Source organism: Ovis aries, chromosome 17, assembly GCF_016772045.2.
Source record: "Ovis aries strain OAR_USU_Benz2616 breed Rambouillet chromosome 17, ARS-UI_Ramb_v3.0, whole genome shotgun sequence".
Lineage (NCBI taxonomy): Eukaryota > Metazoa > Chordata > Mammalia > Artiodactyla > Bovidae > Ovis > Ovis aries.
The window spans coordinates 13174388-13195624 of NC_056070.1; the positions used below are offsets into that span (position 1 = coordinate 13174388).

At 43.1% G+C, this 21237-nt stretch overlaps 1 protein-coding gene across 1 annotated transcript in view; it reads left to right on the forward strand.

Moving 5' to 3' along the window:
• Window positions 1–2004: 2004 nt before the first annotated feature.
• OTUD4 (OTU deubiquitinase 4) overlaps window positions 2005–21237 on the forward strand; it is a 42901-nt gene continuing 23668 nt past the window's right edge. The window contains exons 1-8 of the mRNA XM_027956254.3: window positions 2005–2700; window positions 6867–6950; window positions 9387–9437; window positions 14287–14333; window positions 14851–14923; window positions 15986–16067; window positions 17880–18012; window positions 21122–21179. Of these exons, the coding sequence (XP_027812055.2) occupies window positions 2542–2700; window positions 6867–6950; window positions 9387–9437; window positions 14287–14333; window positions 14851–14923; window positions 15986–16067; window positions 17880–18012; window positions 21122–21179 (687 nt within the window). The 5' untranslated portion in view covers window positions 2005–2541. The remainder of the gene's footprint in view (window positions 2701–6866; window positions 6951–9386; window positions 9438–14286; window positions 14334–14850; window positions 14924–15985; window positions 16068–17879; window positions 18013–21121; window positions 21180–21237) is intronic.

Consider the following 21237-nt stretch of genomic DNA (forward strand, 5'->3'; position numbering starts at 1 on the left):
TATTTCTAATATGTTCTCAAGATAATTAGGAATGCAGTTGTCTAGCATGCTAGACACAGTAGATTTCCCATAAATACCTATTGATTTGGAGATTAGCTTCAGAACTCTTATTTCTAAATTACATAAATGTAAGGAAAGGCATGGTTTTCTTTTGGCATATAAGAAAGTCTGTTGCTTATTAATACTACAGAATCTACTTATTTTAAGAATTCAATACTTAAGCTATTCTTTAGATATTACTTTACTTTCCGGGTTTTCCCTGGTGGCTCAGATGGTAAAGCGTCTGCTGGCAATGTGGGAGACCCAGGTTCAATCCCTGGGTTGGGAAGATCCTCTGGAGAAGGAAATGGCAACCCACTCCAGTATTCTTGCCTGGGAAATCCCATGGACAGAGGAACCTGGTGGGCTATAGTCCATGGGGTCGCAAAGAGTTGGACAGGACTGAGCGACTTCACTTTCACTTTTACTTTCCATTCCTCTGTGGGTTTAAAAGGCAAGTCATTGTTTATAAAAAGAAAGTGCCATATTGTAAGTAGTGGTAAAACTGGGCAGTTCTTTCTGAGTGGAATGAGAGTGCAATCGTATGTTTTAAATTATATATATATTAAAGAAGGAAAAGCAACAGGTTTGACTTGAAACTAGGTTTTTCTAAAAGGGATTCTGCAGTGTATTTCTCTACAAAATGTACAAAATTCAATAGTGGGACAAGAAAATTCATTTAGGTCAGAATCCTTTTTTTGCTTTCTCTAAAAACAGCACCATTGGATATTTGAATTTTTAAACCTTAAGAAATCAAATCTAAACGTTCCAAGGAGAGTGAACACACGAGTCATTGTTTGCACCAAATACTGAAAACAGATTTCTCAAATAGAATTTTCAGTAATTTGCACTGGACTCTCACCATCTGGCCTGCCTTGCCCCCCATTCCAAAGAATCTGTTTGACCACATGTCTACATCTACAGTAATTCTTCCATCTCCCCAGCCCCACCCTGCCGCACCATGGCTTCAAGAGCAGATTTTATGATTAACCGTGTATTTAAAAGATTGGGATACCAGATGCTGTTGTACTTGAATAAAAATAAAATTCTGGTGTCACAAAAACAAGCCGGATAAATTCTAGGTTCTAAAGGCATACACTCTCATTCAACTTCTCAGGGTGGGAAGCTGAACAGGAATCCTCCAGCAAACACCGCTGGATCCCAGGGCACGTCCAGCACGCTATCCAACAATTAATTACAAGATGGTTTTCTAAAAAGGAAAAAAAAAAAAAAATCTTAAGTTTTTCCGACTAGCGACACCCCTTTGTGCTGGGGTGGGCAGCTATAGTGGCAGGGTGAACCAAAATGTTTGTGGCAAAGGCATCATCTTGCGATATACCGCCAGAGCTGTACTTCTAGTCTCGAATAGGAATCAGCAGTCCACGGCTGATTTATGGACAGCCTGTATCGCCCCGCACGATGCGAGTTCCAGGAGCCTTCGCCAATTAGGTCTATTTTCTGCTTAAGCCGTTAAAGCCACCTCCATGGAAACGTCAGGGGAAGAGGCCGGGGGGAGGGGAGCAGACAGGTGCGCCCTCTGTTTGGAAATACACAAAGGGCCGACCCAGCGGCCTCCGTGTCCCTGGCAACTCCACGCACGCAGAGCGCGCGCACATCCCGCAGGCCCGCGGCGCAGAGGGCGGGCGGCCGGCCGGGCGGGGCGGCGCGCGCAGGTCTCCGCGCAGACCCTCGGCCTGCTGGAGGACGCGCGGTGCCCGGGAAGCGTGAAGCCGGCTCCGGGCGGCGGCGGCGGCCGCGCTGTAGGGACTTGTAGTCCGCGCGCCTCCCGGGCGCCTCCCCCCGCCGGGTAGGCCGGCAGCGCGTCCCCGCCCGCCGCAGGCCGACTTCCTGCCGCTGCCCAAACTACACCTCCCGCCGTCCTCTCCGCGGTCGGGGCCGAAAGCGAAAACACATTCTGGGCTGCGAGGGTGCTGCCCTCCCGCCGGGCGCCCCCGCCCACTCCCCGCCCCTCCGGCGCCCTCCTGCGAGGTGGGGAGACGGTCAGGCCGCGCCTTTCTCTCTCGGCTTCTTCGGCTCCCGGTGTGGGGCCCACAGGCCTCGCTTTCACCAAGAGTCTGGGCCGGCGCGCTCGGGTTGCGGGGGCTTCCTCGCTTCCGCCGGGTCTGGCGAGGAAACTTCTGTGTGTGTGTGGGGGCGGGACCCCGGGGCCCCAGTGGCTGAGCCGAGCGGCGAGGCCCGCGTCAAGTGACTGCTCGCTTGCGGGTTTTGGTGAATTCCCCGCCTCGTTTCCCCCGGGCGCGTGGCCCCGCGGGAGGCGGCCGCGTGCGCCCGGCCATGCACTAGGCAGGGCTCCCTATGCGCGCGGACCGCCGCCTCGGGCCGCCGCCGCCGCCTGCCGCCGCCCGCCCAGCGCGAGCCGGAGCCCGAGCCCGAGCCCGAGCCCCAGCCGCTGCCCGCCCCCGGCCGGGGCGTCCAGGAGCCGGCGGCGCGGCCATGTGGGGCTAGCCCGCGCCGCGCCGGGCCTGCTGCGCGACCGGCAACATGGAGGCTGCCGTCGGCGCCCCCGACGGCGGCGACCGGGGCGGCGCGGCGCCCCGCGAGGACGCGACTCCCATGGACGCCTATCTGCGGACCCTGGGCTTGTATCGGAAACTGGTCGCCAAGGACGGGTCGTGCTTGTTCCGAGCCGTGGCGGAGCAGGTAACGGGGCGGGGGCCGGAGGGGGCGATCGGCGGGGGGCCGGGTGGGAAGTGGCGGGCGGGCTGCCCGCCCCCCCTCAACCCGGGCTGCGCGTGGCCCCGCAGGCGTCACAGCGGCCCATTGTCGCCCCGGAACCGGACGCTGCCCTGGGACTGGGAGCTCCGAATCGAAACTTAAAAACCTGTAAATGATCTGGGTGTCGTCCCTCCTGGCGAAGAGGTAATGAGTTGAAGCTAGCCCGTGAGGCCTGCCGGAGAGTCTGCACCCTAGCTGAAGGGGTGGGAACTTGGCGAAATGCTGTTTTTCGCCTCCCCTTTTGGCTTTACAAGCACAGCGTTCACACCAGTAAGCAGAATGTTTACTAGAGGAGGTGGTGCACCAGACTCGACTCGTGGGATCATGATCCAGCCCCCCCCCCCCCGCCCCGCCCGGTTACTGGACTTTGGAGCGTGGGGTAGCCAAGCCCGCGGATGTCCGCCTGAGTCAGGAGTGGGGGAAATGTGCAGTTTGGGAAAACCAGACTTTAGAAAATGTAGAATGTTTGCACAGAATTGTCTTTGAGTAGATTTCACCTTGTTTTAATGTCCTGCAAGGCAGTGTAGGTGAACTAAAAGCAAATAATTGACTTAGAAAAAGTGTTTTAAAGTTGCTAGTGGGAAGGAAGACTGTATCTGGGGTCCTTTAGGTCTTTGGCCGAATTTTTCCCCCTTACTGATTAAAATCACTTTGTAATATAGTCCTTGGGAGGATGTTTCTGATTTATTTTTTTGGTAAGAGAGCTTATTCCCTATTATGTAACACTGTAGTTGGTAGGTATGCAGCCACCCAGATCCATCCTGTATTAAGAAATAGCTGTTGAATTAGTTGGACATAAATTTCATATTGCTGTCCTGGTGTGTATTTCCTACCGTTTTCCTTTGCTTTCCTTTGGCCTAAGATCTACCCCTTTCCTCTCCTGCCCCCCTTTGGAGTTTTTCTGTTTCTCTCACCCTTTTTAATGCTAAGTAGCTTTCGGAATTTCTTTTTGTGAGTAAATGTTTTCCTAAACATCTATAGACCAGTCTATTGTTTTTTTTCAAAGTCCAAAGGCCTGCCACTTATTTTCCAAAGGCCCTCGTTTTCACATCAGTAGCATAAGATATTCTTTTTTTTTTTTTTTTTTTGGAAACAAGAAATTGGTGTAGCTGGTCCAAACCTTTGCATTTTGCGGCTGGCATTGTCATTCATTCTTCGCAAAGCTCCCCAAACTGAGCTGTGTCTTTTTCAGTTCAATTGATTTCTCTTATTTTTGGAATTTTTTAAGATGTTCTAATGTTGCTTTGGGAGATGTTTACACAAACAGATCCCAGTCCTTACTATTAGTAGGTAAACAGTCTGTCCCATTGTTGAGTTTTCGGGATCACCATCTGTCCTGCTTCATCCGCCTCAGCCTCCTGAGTCTCCTCATCACCTCCAGAAGCAGAGGGAAGATGTGGAAGTGAATTCAGTCCCTATTGAAACATATTATTGGCTCTAGCAAGAGTTTGGTAAGGAAAGAGGTGGAAGCAAATAGAAATACGAGAAGTATGGTGCTTATTTGGAGTTGGATTATACACATCATAGTTTATATTGAAGCAGAAAGGTGTGGCTGGTTTCAGAACTACATACCACAGGTAATTGGCAAACTCGATTGTATAGACTCTCTTTTTAAGTAGAAATGAACAATAGCTAGCTGGTTACACGAAGAGCTCATTGCTAACAATAGTTAATGCATTTTATTATATCTCACTGTGATGGGATTTAAATTAGGCGTGAGGGAATGTCCCTTCCACTTACGGAAGGCTGACTTTTAGTACACTGAGCTTATAGAAAGTTTGTTGCGGTGACTCTTGGAGCAAACTCTGTTCTTCGGTAGACATGGACCACAGGTGTAGTCTTCATGGCCAAAGGTGGCGTGTGTGTTGGTGGTGGGGAGGGAAGTAACGGCATCCTCAGGCTGCCCTTCAACAGTGTGCACAAAGGATTTACTTTTTGCCAACAATTTCTCCAGTAATATTAGAATAACTACCATTTCTACCAGGGAGTCACAGTAAGTGATCTAAATGGCAGCCTTTGGCGGGGAAAATGCAGGGGGAGAGACTTGATTTAGCCAGAGTCTTCCCCTCCAAATTACCTGATTTAAATAACCCCTTCCCTTTTTACGCTTCTGGCCTGTGGCCTGCAGGAGGCCTGACCTGAATCAGCTCTGTGGCCCTGGAGCTAAAAATAGGGCCCTCTTAGAGGGCTTGGTGAAGCAGAGTGTCTCAGCCTTTCTCTGTTTATTATCTGTCTGCCCTAAGATTGGAAAGCCTCCTATTTCTAGGTTATTTTCTTGTATGTAATGATTTGCAAAGATATTTGTCATACCATTTGAATTTTTCCTGAGTGCCCTTGAACTTGCTTTTCAACAGTTGTGATTTAGCCTCCTTTCTCTTGACATTCCTTTGCTCTATAAAGCCCCAGCACCCTGGGCACCTCGTACTGAGAATTTTACTTCTGAGTAATGGGTTCAGATTTCATGTGCTAGTGAAATGTTTGTTAAAGGAGAAAAAAACATGCCTGTCATTGTGTTTGTTGTAAAATCATAAGCTTTATTCACTTATGTCTGCCACCTGTTGCTAGGTAAATGGCTATAAGACTAGCTTCACTGTGCTAATGGCAGAAATGCCCTATCGGATGACACTGGTTTACTCAGACTAATATGTTGATTCATAATAGCGTCTAGCGTAGCTTCTGTGTAGGAAATGTTACTAAATGTCATGTGTTGAATGGGCAAAAAAATTGTGTGGTGGTGATTTTTGCATTTGGATAGTCCTTCCAGTAAGGATGAATGCTTTTTTGTAGTTCCTAAAGACAGCAGTGTTCGCATACTTGTTAAGCTGAAAGCCAGCTAGTATGCTGCATTGCTAACCTCAGTTAGTGCATCGTCAGAGTATCTGAATTGAATGTAAGGGGACCTGCTAGCTCTCCAGGCAGTTGCGCCTCTTGGTTCCGTGGGTATAAATGAGCCTTGGCTGTTATCCAGAGAGACCTGTAGCAGGTGCAACCGGAGCTTCCCTTTTCCTGAATTCTCTGCTCATCCTGAACATAAGGGAGACTCACTCAGTTGAAACTGTAACTCTTAGAGTGGCTTTATAATAATAGAAATTCTCAAGAGCCTGGATAGTAGTTTTGAGATGTTATTTTAAATGTCAGTTTTTTCCCTCCTACCTTGACCTTGTAGGGAAGCAGGAGCACCTTCGTTTAAGACACCTAGTAGTAGAAAACAGTTTTAATCTCCTTTTTTTTTTTTAGCATGGTAAAGTATTAGAGACTGGCCAAAGGGTTTCAAAACAAAGCTTTAGACTTTTATTAAGAGGCAAAATGCCAGTAAGTTATTCTTTGGTTGAACTAGTTGTTTAACAGAAGACAGCGGAGGCTGCAGAGTGAGAGGGTGTGGATCATTTTCGTAGTATGGCTTATTTCAGTTGGTGCTTTAAGATTTGGGGCAGAAGAGCACGTTTGAAAGCCATTGGGATGATAACACACAGAAACACGATTGCATCCTCTGTGCTGCTCCCTGGATGTTCTTTCCCGAATCGTGTAAGCTGAGGATTTGAGAATGAGTGCCTTAATTTTTCTCAAACCACGGTGGACTTACATTTATACATAAGGCAAGTAATTCAAAGTTACTGGGAAAAAGCAATTTCTCTATTACGGGCAGAAAGCCTCAAAGACTTATTTTTTTGTTGAAGTCACCTCTTCGTTCTCTCTTCCAACAAGCTGAGGTTGGAGCTGAGCGCTGCGTGGCGGGGATTGTGTCAGCTCTGCTTTGTGACAAGTGAAGTAATAGTAGAGGGGTGGCCGGGAGAGGAAAGTGTAAGCTTGCAAAGATTTCCCCAAAGGCGTGGTCTCAGTGACCTAAAGGGGAAATGGTGACAAGCTCTCCATCGAGTGACTCTGGATTAAGAGGCACTGTTGCTGGCACGTGGTGTGTCAGCTCCCAGGTGAGTGGGAGAGGTGAGAGTGAGCGCAGAGTTAGAAATGACGGAAGGGGAAATGGAGACTGCCGTCTGTTGGTGGTGAGGCTGTGTTGGGTGTGGAAGGTGTGGGCCGCACCCTCGCAGCGTCTTCTGACAGGGCTTGCGCGTGTGCTGCTCTCCCCACAGGTGCTGCACTCCCAGTCTCGCCATGGTGAAGTCAGGATGGCCTGCATTCATTACCTTCGGGAGAACCGGGAGAGATTCGAAGAGGTGATTGATGATTTTAACCATGTAACGGTGCCTTGACTTAGAGGTACACGATACCCATTTGAGTGGTCTAGTGGGAATTTCGCAGGTTGGATCGGATTGTAGGTTATGAAGATAAACCTTATAAAAATGAACTGCTTTTTTGAATTCAAATTCAAATCCATAGTCAGCTGTGATTTTTTTTTTTTTTAAAGGTCATCTTGTGTTCATTTATTCAGACATTTAGAAAGCTTCTGTGACAGATGGATCACAGCCGTGGAGGCTGGAAGGGTGACTTGGGCAGGACCTGAGCATATTACTATGGAGCCTTGTCTGACATGATCAGGGAGGCTACTGGTTTCCGTGATTGGTGACCCCCTGTGAACTGTAAAAACATTGCAGACCTTGGAGTATAAGAAATACACTGAGCATAGCTAATGTTGAGCCTCTGATTTTATCAAGAGGTATTTATAGATTTTTTTTTTATTTTTATTTTTTTTATAGATTTTTAATTTACAGGGTTCATCATTATGAACCACGTATCAGAATATTGTAATTATATAAATAATGATTAGTAGTTAATAGAATGTAGTATAGTTAATTAGTACAGAATATCTTATCAACTGACTGTAATTTCCTTAGTATGTAGTAGGCTGTGAAATAGATACCACGGTGACCTATTTTCACTTTACATTGAAAGCCTTGTAAGACGTACTGGTTATTGGTTTTATGATGTAGAATTATCATCTGACAATCTTTAGTGGTATTTTCTCTCCGCTGACTGCCAAAAGAACATTGACACTTTGCATGTAACTCAGTTCTAAGACTTAATAGGTAAATAGTGTTTAAAGGTGCTCTTGGGTTGGAATTCCTATTTTTAAGCAAAATTTTATTACTGGTGACATTTTTCTGGATGCCATGTTTTAAGAAGAAGAGTAATATATTCCAGGAAGGAGAGCCTGCTTGATCAGAAGATTTGAAAACTTGTCTTATTTTAAAAAGCTGGTAATGTGGAGGCTAGATAAGAGAGTATTATGGCAGAGAGGAAGGTAGGATAGATAGTTTTAAACTATTTGAAGAAACTACAAGTGAATTAGTTAATATTGGCTCCAGAGGGTAAAGCTCTGTTATCAGTAGTGGAAATGTCAGCAGCATTGTTTAAAGTGCTTTGCATATCTTGATTCAGCTCTTACAGTCTTAGGCACTACGATCAGAAGTTGAAAGTTCTGAGGGGGAAAGTTTCACTTTCTTTACAATGACTACCTCTACCAGTTTCAATTGACCAGAAGTGGAAAAAAGTCTAGGGTCGAAGGGTGTGCCTTTTTGTTGAAAATGTTTAGTCAGGGCCTAGGTAAGTAGTTTCTGATTATTAAGAAGAATCAGTTGGATGGAGGCTTGTGTCAGACCACAGCTTAAGTCTTTTGCAACTTTGAATGTTTCTGTGGGGTTGTTTTATTTTTTTAAATTCTGTAAATAATAAACTAATAGAGAACAGTAGCCTCTGATTGGTGGAATATTTCAAATATGTGGCTGTGTTAGTGCAAGTATGTATTTAAACTTAGGATACTTTTGGAAATTAGAGTATATCATCTATAAAATAATTGATCTCTATCTTAAAAAAAGGGCATTTAAAAGATTTTTATAGACCAAGCAGTATATTTTAATGTTTTTAAGTATATCACTTTGCTAAATTAACCGAGACTTTAATTGAAATAAAATTGAAATTGGTATTTCAGATGAATGTCTTTTAGAGCTTTCTCAATTAAATTAGTGCAACTGCTATGAGAAAAGCAAAAAATGTAATCATATAGCTTGAATCAAATCAGAATTTTTTTGTGTTTTTGTTAAAATAACAATGAGACAAGCTGGATTAGAAAAATGTTGTTGATTCTTCAAAATATCTTTAGCATTATTAGTTCTTGTCTTTGTTTTTAGTATAATTGATCTGAGACAATGACTATTCATATTTGTTAGGAAACTAATATTTCTTAGCTCTTGCATCTGTCTTTAGCTCTCTTCTAAGCGTTGGCCTTTGCCCAGTTAGTCTTTAAGTGCTGCTATAATCATGTAAATTCTCTGTTGACGTCACCTGCCATGACCTGGCACTGCCCCCTCCCTCGGCCTGCTGGTCCTGCCTCTGCTCCAGCCACAGGCAGGTGTGCTCACCCCACTCTGGCTGCTCAGGTGATTCCTCCCCACTGCCTCCTCCTCACAGGGTGCCGCCCACCCTCCAGACCCTGTCCAGGAAACGCTTCCTGACAGTGTTTCCTTCTTAAATTCTGCTGTATCTTTAGGATGTTTTCTTAATATTTTGTACATATTTTCATAATTGGATTTTTTTCTGTGTGTGTGTGTATATATATAACTATTGTATCCAAGGTTTGTGTAAAAATTCAGTAATTCACAGTGAAGAGATTAACTTTTGGTGGATTTCTAATAGGCCTTTTTCCCTTTTTGCAGTTTATAGAAGGGTCATTTGAAGAATATTTAAAACGTTTGGAAAATCCACAGGTATGTAGTACTCTGAGATGTTTCTATGTTTTAATACATTAAATATGGTGAGGTTGGTATTAGAGTGTATGGAGGAGCTCCTGCCTTAGGTGCATGTGTAATTGGAAGACAGCTGCTGCCACGAGCATTGCCTCACTCGGCACAGTCATGCTTTCTTGATCTGTCGTGACGCCCTTTAACGTAGTATAAAAGACCTCAAATAGCACCGCCGAGGATTTCCAGAGTGTGGTGCGGTTGTGTGTATCCGGCTTGGTGGACAGGGCGGTATTCGATTGCTTCCTTATTAGGCAGCTGACGAGATGGGTTGCATCCATTCCCCTTAACATGGTCCGCATGAGAAGCAGGAAGAGGCTGCTGAGGGTTAGAGGACAGCCCCTCCCCACCGACTCCCCCTGCCAGCACTTTCTCAGTCACTTGGAAATTAAAAGAAATTTTCTGTTTCCTATTTTCTCCTTTCCTGCTGAGAAAACTAATGCTCTTCGTGTAGAAATCCAAATGTTAACGGAAGGCCATGTAGAATGTTCCCTTATCCCCAGAGATAATCACTGTTAGATTTAAAACGACAACAAAGAAGACGCCAAGAGGAGTCACATGGGGAGGAAAGGGTATACTAACAGGAGTAAGGTGTTTGATCATTGTGTGGGGTCTCTTTGATTCCCTGACGCTAAGTTGAGTGCTTGTTGTGGGCTAAGAACGGCCAGGCCCCGGGGATGCAGAAGTCACTGGGCTTTGGATGCTGTTCCCAGGAGTGTCCCTGCAGTAGGGAAGGGTGTCTAGTACCAGTGAGAAGGCACGTGTGTCCTAAGAAGTGTAGGTGTGATGCTACAGTTGCGTCCCTGTTCCGTCACTTCAGTCATCATCTGCCTTTTTGTGACCCTGTGGACTGTAAGCCCACCAGTCTCCTCTGTCCATGGGATTTCCCAGTCAGGAACACTGGAGTGGGGTGCCGTTCTCCTCTCCAGGGGATCTTCTTGACCCAGGGATTGAACCTGAGTCTCCTGCATTGGCAGGTGGGTTCTTTACCGCTCTGCCACCTGGGAAGCCTGTGTCGCAGATAGAGAAGATTAAACACCAGAAGGTTAGCAGTTCTCGCCAGCTATTACTGGTGATTGTTATTTCCTTTGTAGAAGATGAAGGGAACGACAAAGACCATTTCTTAATTTTTAGTCAGGAAGAAACCCACAATACCATTTTATGCTGATCTTTGTGAACAGTTCTGGCTCTTGGGCTGAGAAAGGGTAGAAGAGACATTCCGAGAGAGAAGGGGACAGGGAGGGGAGTGAGGCGGTGGAAGGGGACTGGAGACTGATTCGGGGACCTGCAGGAGAGGGGCGGCAGGTGCTGCAGAGCGCCTGGGAACAGCCCTCTCCTTCCCAGGGTGCTGGCCGGCCAGGTGTGTTATTCCCAGGACACTCGCCTCCCCATGCTGGGCAGGCCTTCTCCAGATGTTGGCAGGTGCCTTCCAAACAGAACAGGTGTGTGCTCTTATTAGCGATAAATATTTCTGTTTCTCTTTCTCCCCGATACATGGAATGTATGAAAGGAAGAGGAGCGTAGTCAACTGATAAGCTCCATTGCCTCACCCATGTTTCTCAGAGAAAGAGAACTTCCTCCTTTTTTTCTTAAAAATATCAATGGAGCATTTTGAAAAATGCCTCAAAAAGAATATATTTTTGTCAGCTTTACAGAGGTAAAATGGACATATAGTAGATGCTTTAAGTTTATGAAATCTGACGGAGGCATGTAGCTGTGTGATTCCCCCCACAGACACCACACCGGGCGTTTCCGTCACTCCAGAAGTGTCTCATGCGTTTTGGCAGTTGATCTCTGCTCCCCTTACACCCACCCATGTGCGAAGTTTTGCCTTCTCGAGACTTGAACAGATAGAATGGTATAGCTTGTAGTCTTAACATGTCTGGCTTCTTTCACTTAGCATAATGGAAGCATTTTGAGATTCATCTGTGTTGTCCTTTGTGTGACAGTTCATTTTTATTGCTGAGTGGCCATTCCTTGTATGGATGTACTGCAGCTTGTTTTAGCAATTTACAGGTTGATGGATATATGGTTTCTTCCAAGTTTGCTGCTGTTATTAAAGCTGCTAAGACTATTTGGTTGCAGGTCTTTCTATGGACAGATGTTTTATTTTCTTTTAATTAATATTGTTAATATTATTGAGAGTGGAATTCCTGGGTCATACGGTAAATTCATGTTTAACTTAATGAGAAATTGCTAATCTGTTTTCCAAAGTGGCTGTGCGGCTTTGCTTTGTCATTAGCGATAAGTGAGAATTCCAGCTGCTCTGCATCTTCATCAACACTCAGGATCCTCAGCCTTTTAAAATTGTAGCTGTGGCTACCCAGGTAGTGGCCGTGCGGTGGTGTCCTTGCGATCTTAACTTGCATTTCTCTAGTAATGTTGAGAGCCTTTTCATGTGCTTACTTGCCATCCGCATGTCTTTGTTGGTGAAATGTCTTGCTCATAGATTCTGCGCTTCATTATTTTGGTTTTGTTGAATTATAAGAGTATTTTATACCGAGCATAATGCATTCTGTATTGGGTATGTATTTTCCAGTACTTTCTTCCTATTTGTATCTTGTCTTTTAGTGTTCTTAATAGTGTCTTTTGAGGAACAAAAGTTTGCTTTTGATGACTATCTAAGAATATTTAATTTGTGTTTTTGATACAGTGTGGTTCTTTACAAGATTAAAAACAGATTTTGTAGAAATGCTGTGCTCTTAAGCCACAAGGAGAAAGTAGGCTAAACATAGAGTGTTGAGTAAGTAAAAACTATAGCGTTCAGGTGGAAGACAGTGATAGAACATAAATTAAGAAAAAAGTCAAAATTGTTAGCGAAGGCAAGCTATAATGGCCATTGTCTACTTAACCAGACTACGATAGAACTTATCCTGAAGATTAAATACTTACAAAATGGTACCTTATTTGGGATGTAGTGTCTTGTTGATGCTAGGAGTGACGCGATGCATTCTGCACAGAATGGAATAGCTTGGGTTTATGATCTCAGCAGACGGTTTCAGGGAAGGATTTCCTCTATGCCAGAAGGTATTGCTTGTGGAGTTTTGAGAGGCTGTGATTGTTAGGCAGAGGCCTATTTTAATAAATCTGTTTTAATGCATGGCACCTATTTCATTTTGAAAAACAGAGCCAACTTTAAGATGAATTGAAGTGCAAAGTCTGTGGGGAAAGATGATCCTTTTCGGAGAGGATTTCAAACCATCATCCAAAATCCTCTCCTTATCTCAAATCTCTCTTCTTTGAAGGTGGAAGTGGCAGCATTCATTTACTGTAGTTCTTATTTTTAGTAACTCTTGGTATTAAGTCTTTACTAATTTCACAGGTAGTTTAGGAATACATTCTCATGGTCAAAGATTTATTACAGAATGAAGAGTGAAAATCCTTACTTTTCCCGTCATCTTTAAATTCCTGTTTCCACTGTCAATTTAGGATGTGTCCTTCTAGTTCCCTCTCTGCGTGTATGTGTCTATATATATTTATTTTGTTTTGCACAATAGGATTATTTTACTGACTTAACTTTTCCTACTTAATAGTCTGAGTGATCTTTTCAGGTCATTTCATAGGAATATAGCTCATTCTTTTTGGTGATTGCATGATATTTCCATACATAGTTTGGGTGAATGATAAATTATTTAATTATTCCTTATCTATTAGTGGAACCTTGGGGCTATCTTTAAAAAATCTTTTAAAATTATTACAGATAGCTGTAGTGGCCATCCTGTTTATATACACTTTTTGGACATATGAAATATTTCTTTAGGATAGTTTTATAGAAGTTGAATTGCTAGGTTACCTTAAAGAGTATTTAAATTTTTGATAAATACTGGCCATTTCCTTCTGAAAAGCTTAAGGACTTAAAGTGACTCCTTTAGTACTAAAACTTCTACCACGTGTTAAAGTGCTTCCTGGCACACTGCTTTCTTTGTACCTTCGATTATTCTGCAGAGACTTGGCCCGCCCTTTCTCCCCCTCTCTGGTCCTTGAGCTCTGCTTCTAGGCAGTGTCCTGTTTCCTGGGCACACACTGTGTGCTGGGCTCTGTCCTGAGTGCTCCGCTGGAACTCTGCCTTCTGTGAGTTCTCAACTTAGAGACACTACTCTGTCATCCTGCCACATCAACAGGAATTCTTATTCCAGCCCTGTTACTAAGGATATTTGTTACCAAGACTTGGGCTGCTTTTTAGTGTATATTATAGCCTGTTTTATAAAAATATTTGTATAGTATTCTCAGTACAACTAATAATGAGCTCTTTGGGCCATTAAGGAGAATGCATTTGAGTCAGTTCCAGGATGAACCTAGAGCCAAGTAAGTTAGAGAGAGAGAAACAAATACCATATATTAACACATATATATGCAGTCTAGAAAAATGGTACTGATGAACCTATTTGCAGGGCAGCAGTGGAGATGCAGACAGAGACGAAAGATTTGTGGACACTGGGGAAAGGAAAGGGTGGGAAGAATTGAGAGTAGAGTGGAAGCATATATATATTCCTGTATGTAAAATAGATAGCCAGTGGGAATTTGCTGTGGGAGGCAGCGAGCTCAAACTGGTGCGCTGTGACAGCTTAGAAGGGTGGGCTGGGGTGGAGGGTGGGAGGGAGTTTCAAGAGGGAGGGGACATAAATGTACCTGTGATTGGTTCATGGTGACACATAGCAGAAAACAACACAATATTGTAAAGCAATTATCCTGAAATTAAATAAATTTAAAAAATATTAATGAGCTACTCTAGCTAATTAGGTGTATCATACATAAAGATGTGTATTAAGATATAGAAAGTAGACACTTATGGGCCAATGTTTTTTCTTCAATACAGGAATGGGTTGGACAAGTGGAAATAAGTGCCCTTTCTCTTCTGTACAGGTAAGCCCTGTAATCACATAGGTAAACAAAAATAAAGCCAATGGGAAGTTAACATGTTCCATTGTAACGCAGTTGTTAAAATAGCAGAATCACTTACAAACCTTCTAGAGAGATGATTTCCTCCTTTCTCAAGGCTGCTAGCGTTGAATGGCTAGAACAAGGGCAAAGCACCATATTGTCAGTTTTACAGCTTTTTGTCTGATCAGGGGAATGCTTAATTTTTTCTTTTCAAAATGTCTTTATAAATTTCATCTCCACGCTTTCTGTGGTTTTGAGGTCTACTTTTAGAAGTTATATAGAAAATTATATTTAAAAGTTTACTTGTTTAAAAGGATACTTTTTGCTTAAGTATGTTGCCGCTTAGTTATCCGTTACTGCCTTCTGTTTACTGCTCTTTCTCCAGCACCTAGAATGTTGCTTGGTGCACTTGACTCTTGAGTGAGTGAATGAATGAAGGACTGAATCTCAATTTGTGAAGTGTATTTCATCAGAAATAATTTCTAAATGTTATTTTCAGGAAAGATTTTATAATTTACCAGAAACCAAATGTTTCTCCTTCACAAGTAACTGAAAATAATTTTCCTGAAAAGGTAAGAATTGTTCTAAGTTTTTCTAAAGGATTTAAGTAAAGGAACCGCTCACTTGCCATCTTGACTGCCTGAGCTATAATTTTTAAGTGACTTTTTTTTTTAAGTTCTTATTAATCATTCACAAGTTTTATTTTTTTGTATTTGCTTTTCTGTACAAATGTTGAACTCTCTTGTGACCTTTTTTTAGAGAAAAATAATTGAGATGCCAGTGTATGTGATTAACTAGACTATTACTGTTTTACATCAATATATACATTAGATAGAAACATAACTTGTGAAAATAGGTTCTACTGTTGCATCCAGAAACACTTAACTGTGATGTATTTCCCATTACAGAGGTAGTTTACTGGGTACGTTGTTATTATCTAGTCACCAGGCAGAAACAACTGGAAAATGATGTAAAGCCCAGAAAGGAGGGGGAAAAACACCACGATTCATTACTAGAGAATTTTGTTTTCATGATCCGCATTGGGTTACGCAGCCCAAGTTGAAGTGTCTTGTCACCATGTTTACGGTGGCAAGGGGAAGGGAGCCGAGGTAAATATGCCTTCGTAAGGACTTGTGGGTGTCCGAGGTGCCTGGCTCTGGATCTGGCCTTTACAGTGTAATTTTTGGAATATGATGTAGTCTAAGCAAAGTCAGCGTGCGTTGCTGTTTGCATAAGTGATTGATTATTTAGAAGGTACATGAAGCTGTAAAGCAGAAAAAAATGTACTTTTGATTCTGCTCCTTAGAGGTAAGCATCTTTAAAGTTTTAGAATATTTTCTTACAGTCTTCTAACCCTTCTCTTTCAATAGCTGAAATCATTTGTTCTTACAGATTGTGTGTGATTTTTGTGATGCAGTAAGCGTTTCCCCAAGTCATTAGGAATTTCTGATTCCTGGCTTTGTATCCATTTCAACGTATGGATGTACCATGACCACATTACAGCTTTAGGTTATTTCTAAAACATTCTATGTGGAAATTTATTAACTAGTAACTCAGAGATATTAGAGATGTAAGTAGCTGTGTAAATGTTGTGTGTGAAGGGCTGAAGGATGTATTCTATTTTTTCCTTTCAGGTATTCCTGTGTTTTTCAAATGGAAATCACTATGATATTGTCTATCCCATAAAGTATAAAGAGAGCTCGGCTATGTGTCAGTGTAAGTATCACCCTTGTGTTGGTTTAGAAATTTTCTTCCTAAGCTTTATGGTCTCGAGCAAACAACTCAGGGCAGATACACTGTTTTGTTGTGTAAAAATATATTTCTGAGAACTTTAGGTTACCAAAAATCTTAATACTCTAGTAAAAACGTGTTTCAGTAGGAAAAAGGTGCTAGTAGATTAGAGTTTGGCTTGTAAATACAAAGTTATATTTTCCTGTGGTAATCAGTATCATTAATAAAGATTTGTATATTTTTAAAGCTTTTAGTTGCATAGCTTGAAAATCTCAGTGATTCAGGAAATCAGTATTTGATTGTATTTGTCACTTGACCAGGGTTTCTTGACCTTTTGCTATTAATATACAGGGCACAGAATTCTTTGTTTTGGGGGTTGTAGAATGTTTAGCATCTATTATGCCAATAGTGGGCCTTCCCTGGTGGCTCCAATGGTAAAGAATCTGCCTGCAGTGCCAGAGACCTGAGTTTGGTCCCTGGGTCAGGAAGACCCTAGAGAAGGGAACGGCAACACACTCAGCATTCTTGCCTGGAGAATTCCGTGGAAGGGGAGTCCGCGAAGTCGCAGAGTTGGACGCAGCTGAGTGACTGGCCTTCTGACATGCCAGTAGCGCTCCCTGTCTCCCCCGTGACAACCGCAGATGTCTCCAGACATTGCCAGGTGCTTCCTGGGAGGATAAAAGCCTCTCCACCTCTCCCAGTGGGGAGTGACTGCTGTGGCGGCGCCTTCCTCCCTTCTCTATCTCCTTTATCATCTGTTCCGACAAAGTGCACACGACCTGTGTGGAGCGCTGTGCCGGGCACGTGACAGCCTCCTCTCCCCTGTTCTTTAGCTAAGGGGGACCAGTAAAGACAGCACATGGCGCCGACCTTTTCAAAGCTGGAATGTCCAGCTTTTGATTGACTGAAGCGGCAGAGAACATAGCCCAGGATGCAGACAGCCAAACCTCACATCTCGAGACAGATCAGTTCACAATTTTATATGACTTGTATTTAATGTATTGGTGTATTTAAAGCTAACAATAATACAAAAAGGTATCACAGCTGTGAGCCAAAGTTGATAAAGTTCAACACGCACAGTGAGCAATGACTTAACTATGGGTGCACACACTGTGCTAAGCCTCTCCATACTGCTTTCATATTTAATCCTAGCACAGTGAAGTGCTCTTATTCCAGCTGTTCTCATGAAGAAACTGAGAACTAGAGAGGTCATACAACCTCCCCAACCGGAAGAGGCTTGGATGGAAAACTTAAGGAACACTAAGTTTGCTAGAAAGAAGATACCTTTTCATAATGGACTAAAAAGAAACCATTGTAAAATGTGTTCTCAGCAACCACTGAAACATATTGAGACAATGTTTCTGCTTTACAAAAAGAGGAAAACAAAAACAAACCCACACTCCAGAAAGCATAGAAATACATTACCAAATGCTCAGAACCCCTGCAGGAGTTCAGACCTCTCATTTGTGTTAATTACAGCAAACCTTACGAAAACAAGTGCGCTAAGAATTCATCACAGTGGTGTCTACCCCTCAAACGAGTCCCCAAGAGACCCCCTTTCTCACCACCTTGTATCTACCTCAGTATCATCCAGACAACAGGCAGTGATGATTTTGAACTAACTGACTGCAAAGACAGAAGTCTAGTTGCTCTCTAGGTAATTTTCTGATTAAATTGTGTTATTGATCATAAGGTGTTAGAAGGTATTTAGTTAAGGTTTTAGAAGCTTGGGTGTCTCAGTTTTATGTTAGAACATAAAATTAATGCTTTGTAACATCTCTTTCTTGTTACCTGCAGCTCTGCTTTATGAATTGCTGTATGAGAAGGTATTTAAAACTGATGTCAGTAAGATCTTGATGGGCCTAGACAGCTCTGAAGTAGCGGACGAAGACAGCAGTGAAATATCAGATTCAGAGGATGACAGTTGCAAGTAAGCGTGGCTTTGCCCTAAAGTACCTTTGTAGTGCCGTGCAAGGAAACAGCTCAGCAACTGTCTTTTATGGGGCTGCCTCACTTAGGTATTACGGTATTTCTGAAGTACAGCAATCTGCGGCAGAAGTTTCTTTTTTCCTGCCGCTCCTGTTACCTCATTTCTATTATGGGACTGTTTCTTTTGGAATTTGATTTTTTTGTTTGTTTGTTTTGTTTATTTTTGTTTGTTTTTGGTAAGCATCTATTCCTGCGTAATCATGCGTGTATCTCTGAAATAGAGTTGGTTCTACCTATGTGTGTGTGCGGGGGCGTTCCCTCACTGCTCAGTTGATAAAGAGTCCACCTGCAGTGCGGGAGGCCTGGGTTCGATCCCTGGTTTGGGAAGATCCCCTGGAGAAGGGAAAGGCTACCCACTCCAGTATTCTGGCCTGGAGATCTCCATGGTCGCAAAGGGTTGGAAGCGACTGAGCGACTTTCACTTCACGTGTGTATATTCTAAAGTTTTCAGATTAGGCTGTCAACTGCTTACATAACCAGTGGTGAAAAATGGCCGTTTTGACTTCCTTGACTTTCTTTTATTGTTTCTTTCTTAGATAATGCCTCCCCTTGTTCTTATATAATACAAATCCCAAGTTCGAATATAAGTATATGTCAACAGCTCTGGATAATAATATTATTTATTTGTGTTTGTTTATGGTGTGAATAAACACCTTTTAACTTAGAGTCTGAAACTTATTTTTCTTTTCCACTTAAGACATACAGGGTAGTGGCTAAGAGCTTGGGCTGTGGACATTCTGACTTGATTTCATTCCTGGGTTCCTGCCAACTAACTGAACTTAGGGGAAGTTGCTTAAAGCCTCAATCCCATAGGTATAAATGAGGATATGTCAGTCTTTCTTTAAAGTAGATAATGTATAAGAATGAAATGAAATGTACAATGCACAGCCCAGTTCCTAGGTATAGTGTCCAATGTGTATGAATTTTTATCAATGATATTAAGAAATGTACTTTGTGTGTTCTAAGAACCAACCAATTTCATCCTCAGTGAAGCTAAAAGTATATTATTCCTTTTTTATGAGAGTATGAATGTATCCTATGATGTTACGTACTGTGAAACTAGAGGAAGATGAAATGAAGCCTCAGGATATCTAATTCTTTATTAAAGACTTATAAAATATATCTCCTTGTATCTGTAATTCCACACATTTCTTGAATTAAATGGTTGATCCTGATTGAAAGTTTGATTGACCACTGTTTCTACATGAGAAAGAAATGAGCCAGATTAAAATCTGGGTCTACCATTGTAAATTAATCCTAGAATTGATTGAGGGGCTTTGCACAGATGGGGAATTGTGCTGCGCGGTTTTCTCCAGGTGCCCAGTGTGATTAAGGCCTGTTATGGAGCAAACGGGAAGCTGGGAGGGAGAATGACTACTCGCTGGTTTAGCTTTTCACCACGAGTTGATGTGGGGGGACTTGAGCACATGCCCTGTGGTTGGTGCTGCTGATGGCTTTAGCAATCCGGGTCTGGGATGGCAGCTGGCTGGTGAAGTGGGAGGAGTGCGGATTGGAGGCTGGTAGGCTTGTAGAGGTCTGCCAGGGATGGTGTGTACATTGTCGTGGTCAGTTTTCCTCTTTATACCGCATTGCTGTAGCCCTGGGAGCAGGAAAGCCTTTCTGATGAGTTTTTTGTTGCTTTATTAAGGTTTCCTTTACTAGTGTCGTGTCTGGCTTAGGGAAGACAAAGCTTCATTTAGGGGAGACGGCTCTGTAATCATGGCAAGACAGATAGGCATGGTATCGTAATGAGGAGAAAGCAAGGATGCCACTGTGCTTCTGTGCCTGGATTCCTTCCACATTCATATCGGTGAATCTGGGAGTATTAGCAATTAGGGTGCTTTTAAAATCCAGACTCTAGATAGTGGGAGTCTCTTAATTATTGCTGCATTTAGGGGTGTGACTCCTAAAGACTAGAGATTGATTTATGAAGGAGGAGGAATTATATGGCAGAAGAATCCAGGTGGCTTCTCACCTTCTCACCCAGTCGTGTGCCATCGCTCTGCCCAGCCTCACCAGCCCCTTGGCTGCCCCAGGCTCTTTGCACTTGCTTCCCGTCTGCTTGCAGTACTAAACAGCCTATGGTTTGCTCCCTCGTCACCTTTAATTCTTTATTCAAAAAGACACCATTCTTTATCCCATTTTTTATTATTTGAGCAGGGCCTTAACACTGTAGTTTTTCTACCTTTCTTCCCCCAAAGCACCTACCAGCGTTAATGACGACTGATAACTTATTTAGCTTGTATCTACTTCACCGGATTGTATATCTTGTAGTGGAGTATTTTGTTTAATGGAGCCTCATCTATTGATGGACTTTCCTGGTGGCTCAGCAGGTAAACAGGAGACACAAGAGACACCCGGTTCGATCCCCGGGTCTGAAAGATCCCTCTGGAGAAGGAAATGGCAATCCACTGCTGTATTCGTGCCTGAAGAATCCCATGGACAGAGAGTAGTCTGGCGGGCTACAGTCCCTGGGATCACATGGAGTCGGACATGACTGAGTGCCCACACATACACACACACGTATCTACTGATACACTTTTGAAAGGAAGTTTTTACATTAAGTGTTTTTATAAACTCACTTACTCTATCATCCCACATTTCACAGTTTATTTCTGTTCCTGTCTTCTTGTTGAGTAAGTCAGTACGAAGTACTGATAAAAATCTTTGACTGGAGAAGGAAATGGCAACCCAGGCAGTATTCCTGCCTGGAAAAGTCTATGGGCAGAGGAGTCTGGCGGGCTGCAGTCCTGGGGGTTGTATGGCTGAGCACGCATGCTTGAGGAGAGTGGAGGAGATGGGTTGGCAGCAATAAACTGGTAAACTTAAAGGAAAGGAAACTTCGCCTTATATGTGTGTACACATATGCACATGTGCACTCTGTCTGTGCTTACATACACACGTGCACACTTCCGTTTGCTTGGGCTCCTTGGAATATGGTTTCGACTTCGTGGACTGTAACTCTGAGATTCTTCTGTGAGGTTAGAGTAAGTGAAATGTGTGTGAACGTTTTTGTACTCCTAATGATACCTGTATTTCTTCCTTTGCAGGAGTAAATCTACCACTGTTAATGATGTGAATGGATTTAAAACTTTGTCAAGTGATCAGGTATTTTTATTTAATGGTTTTTAACTATCTCTTCAATATAAGAAAGCATACAAGTTTA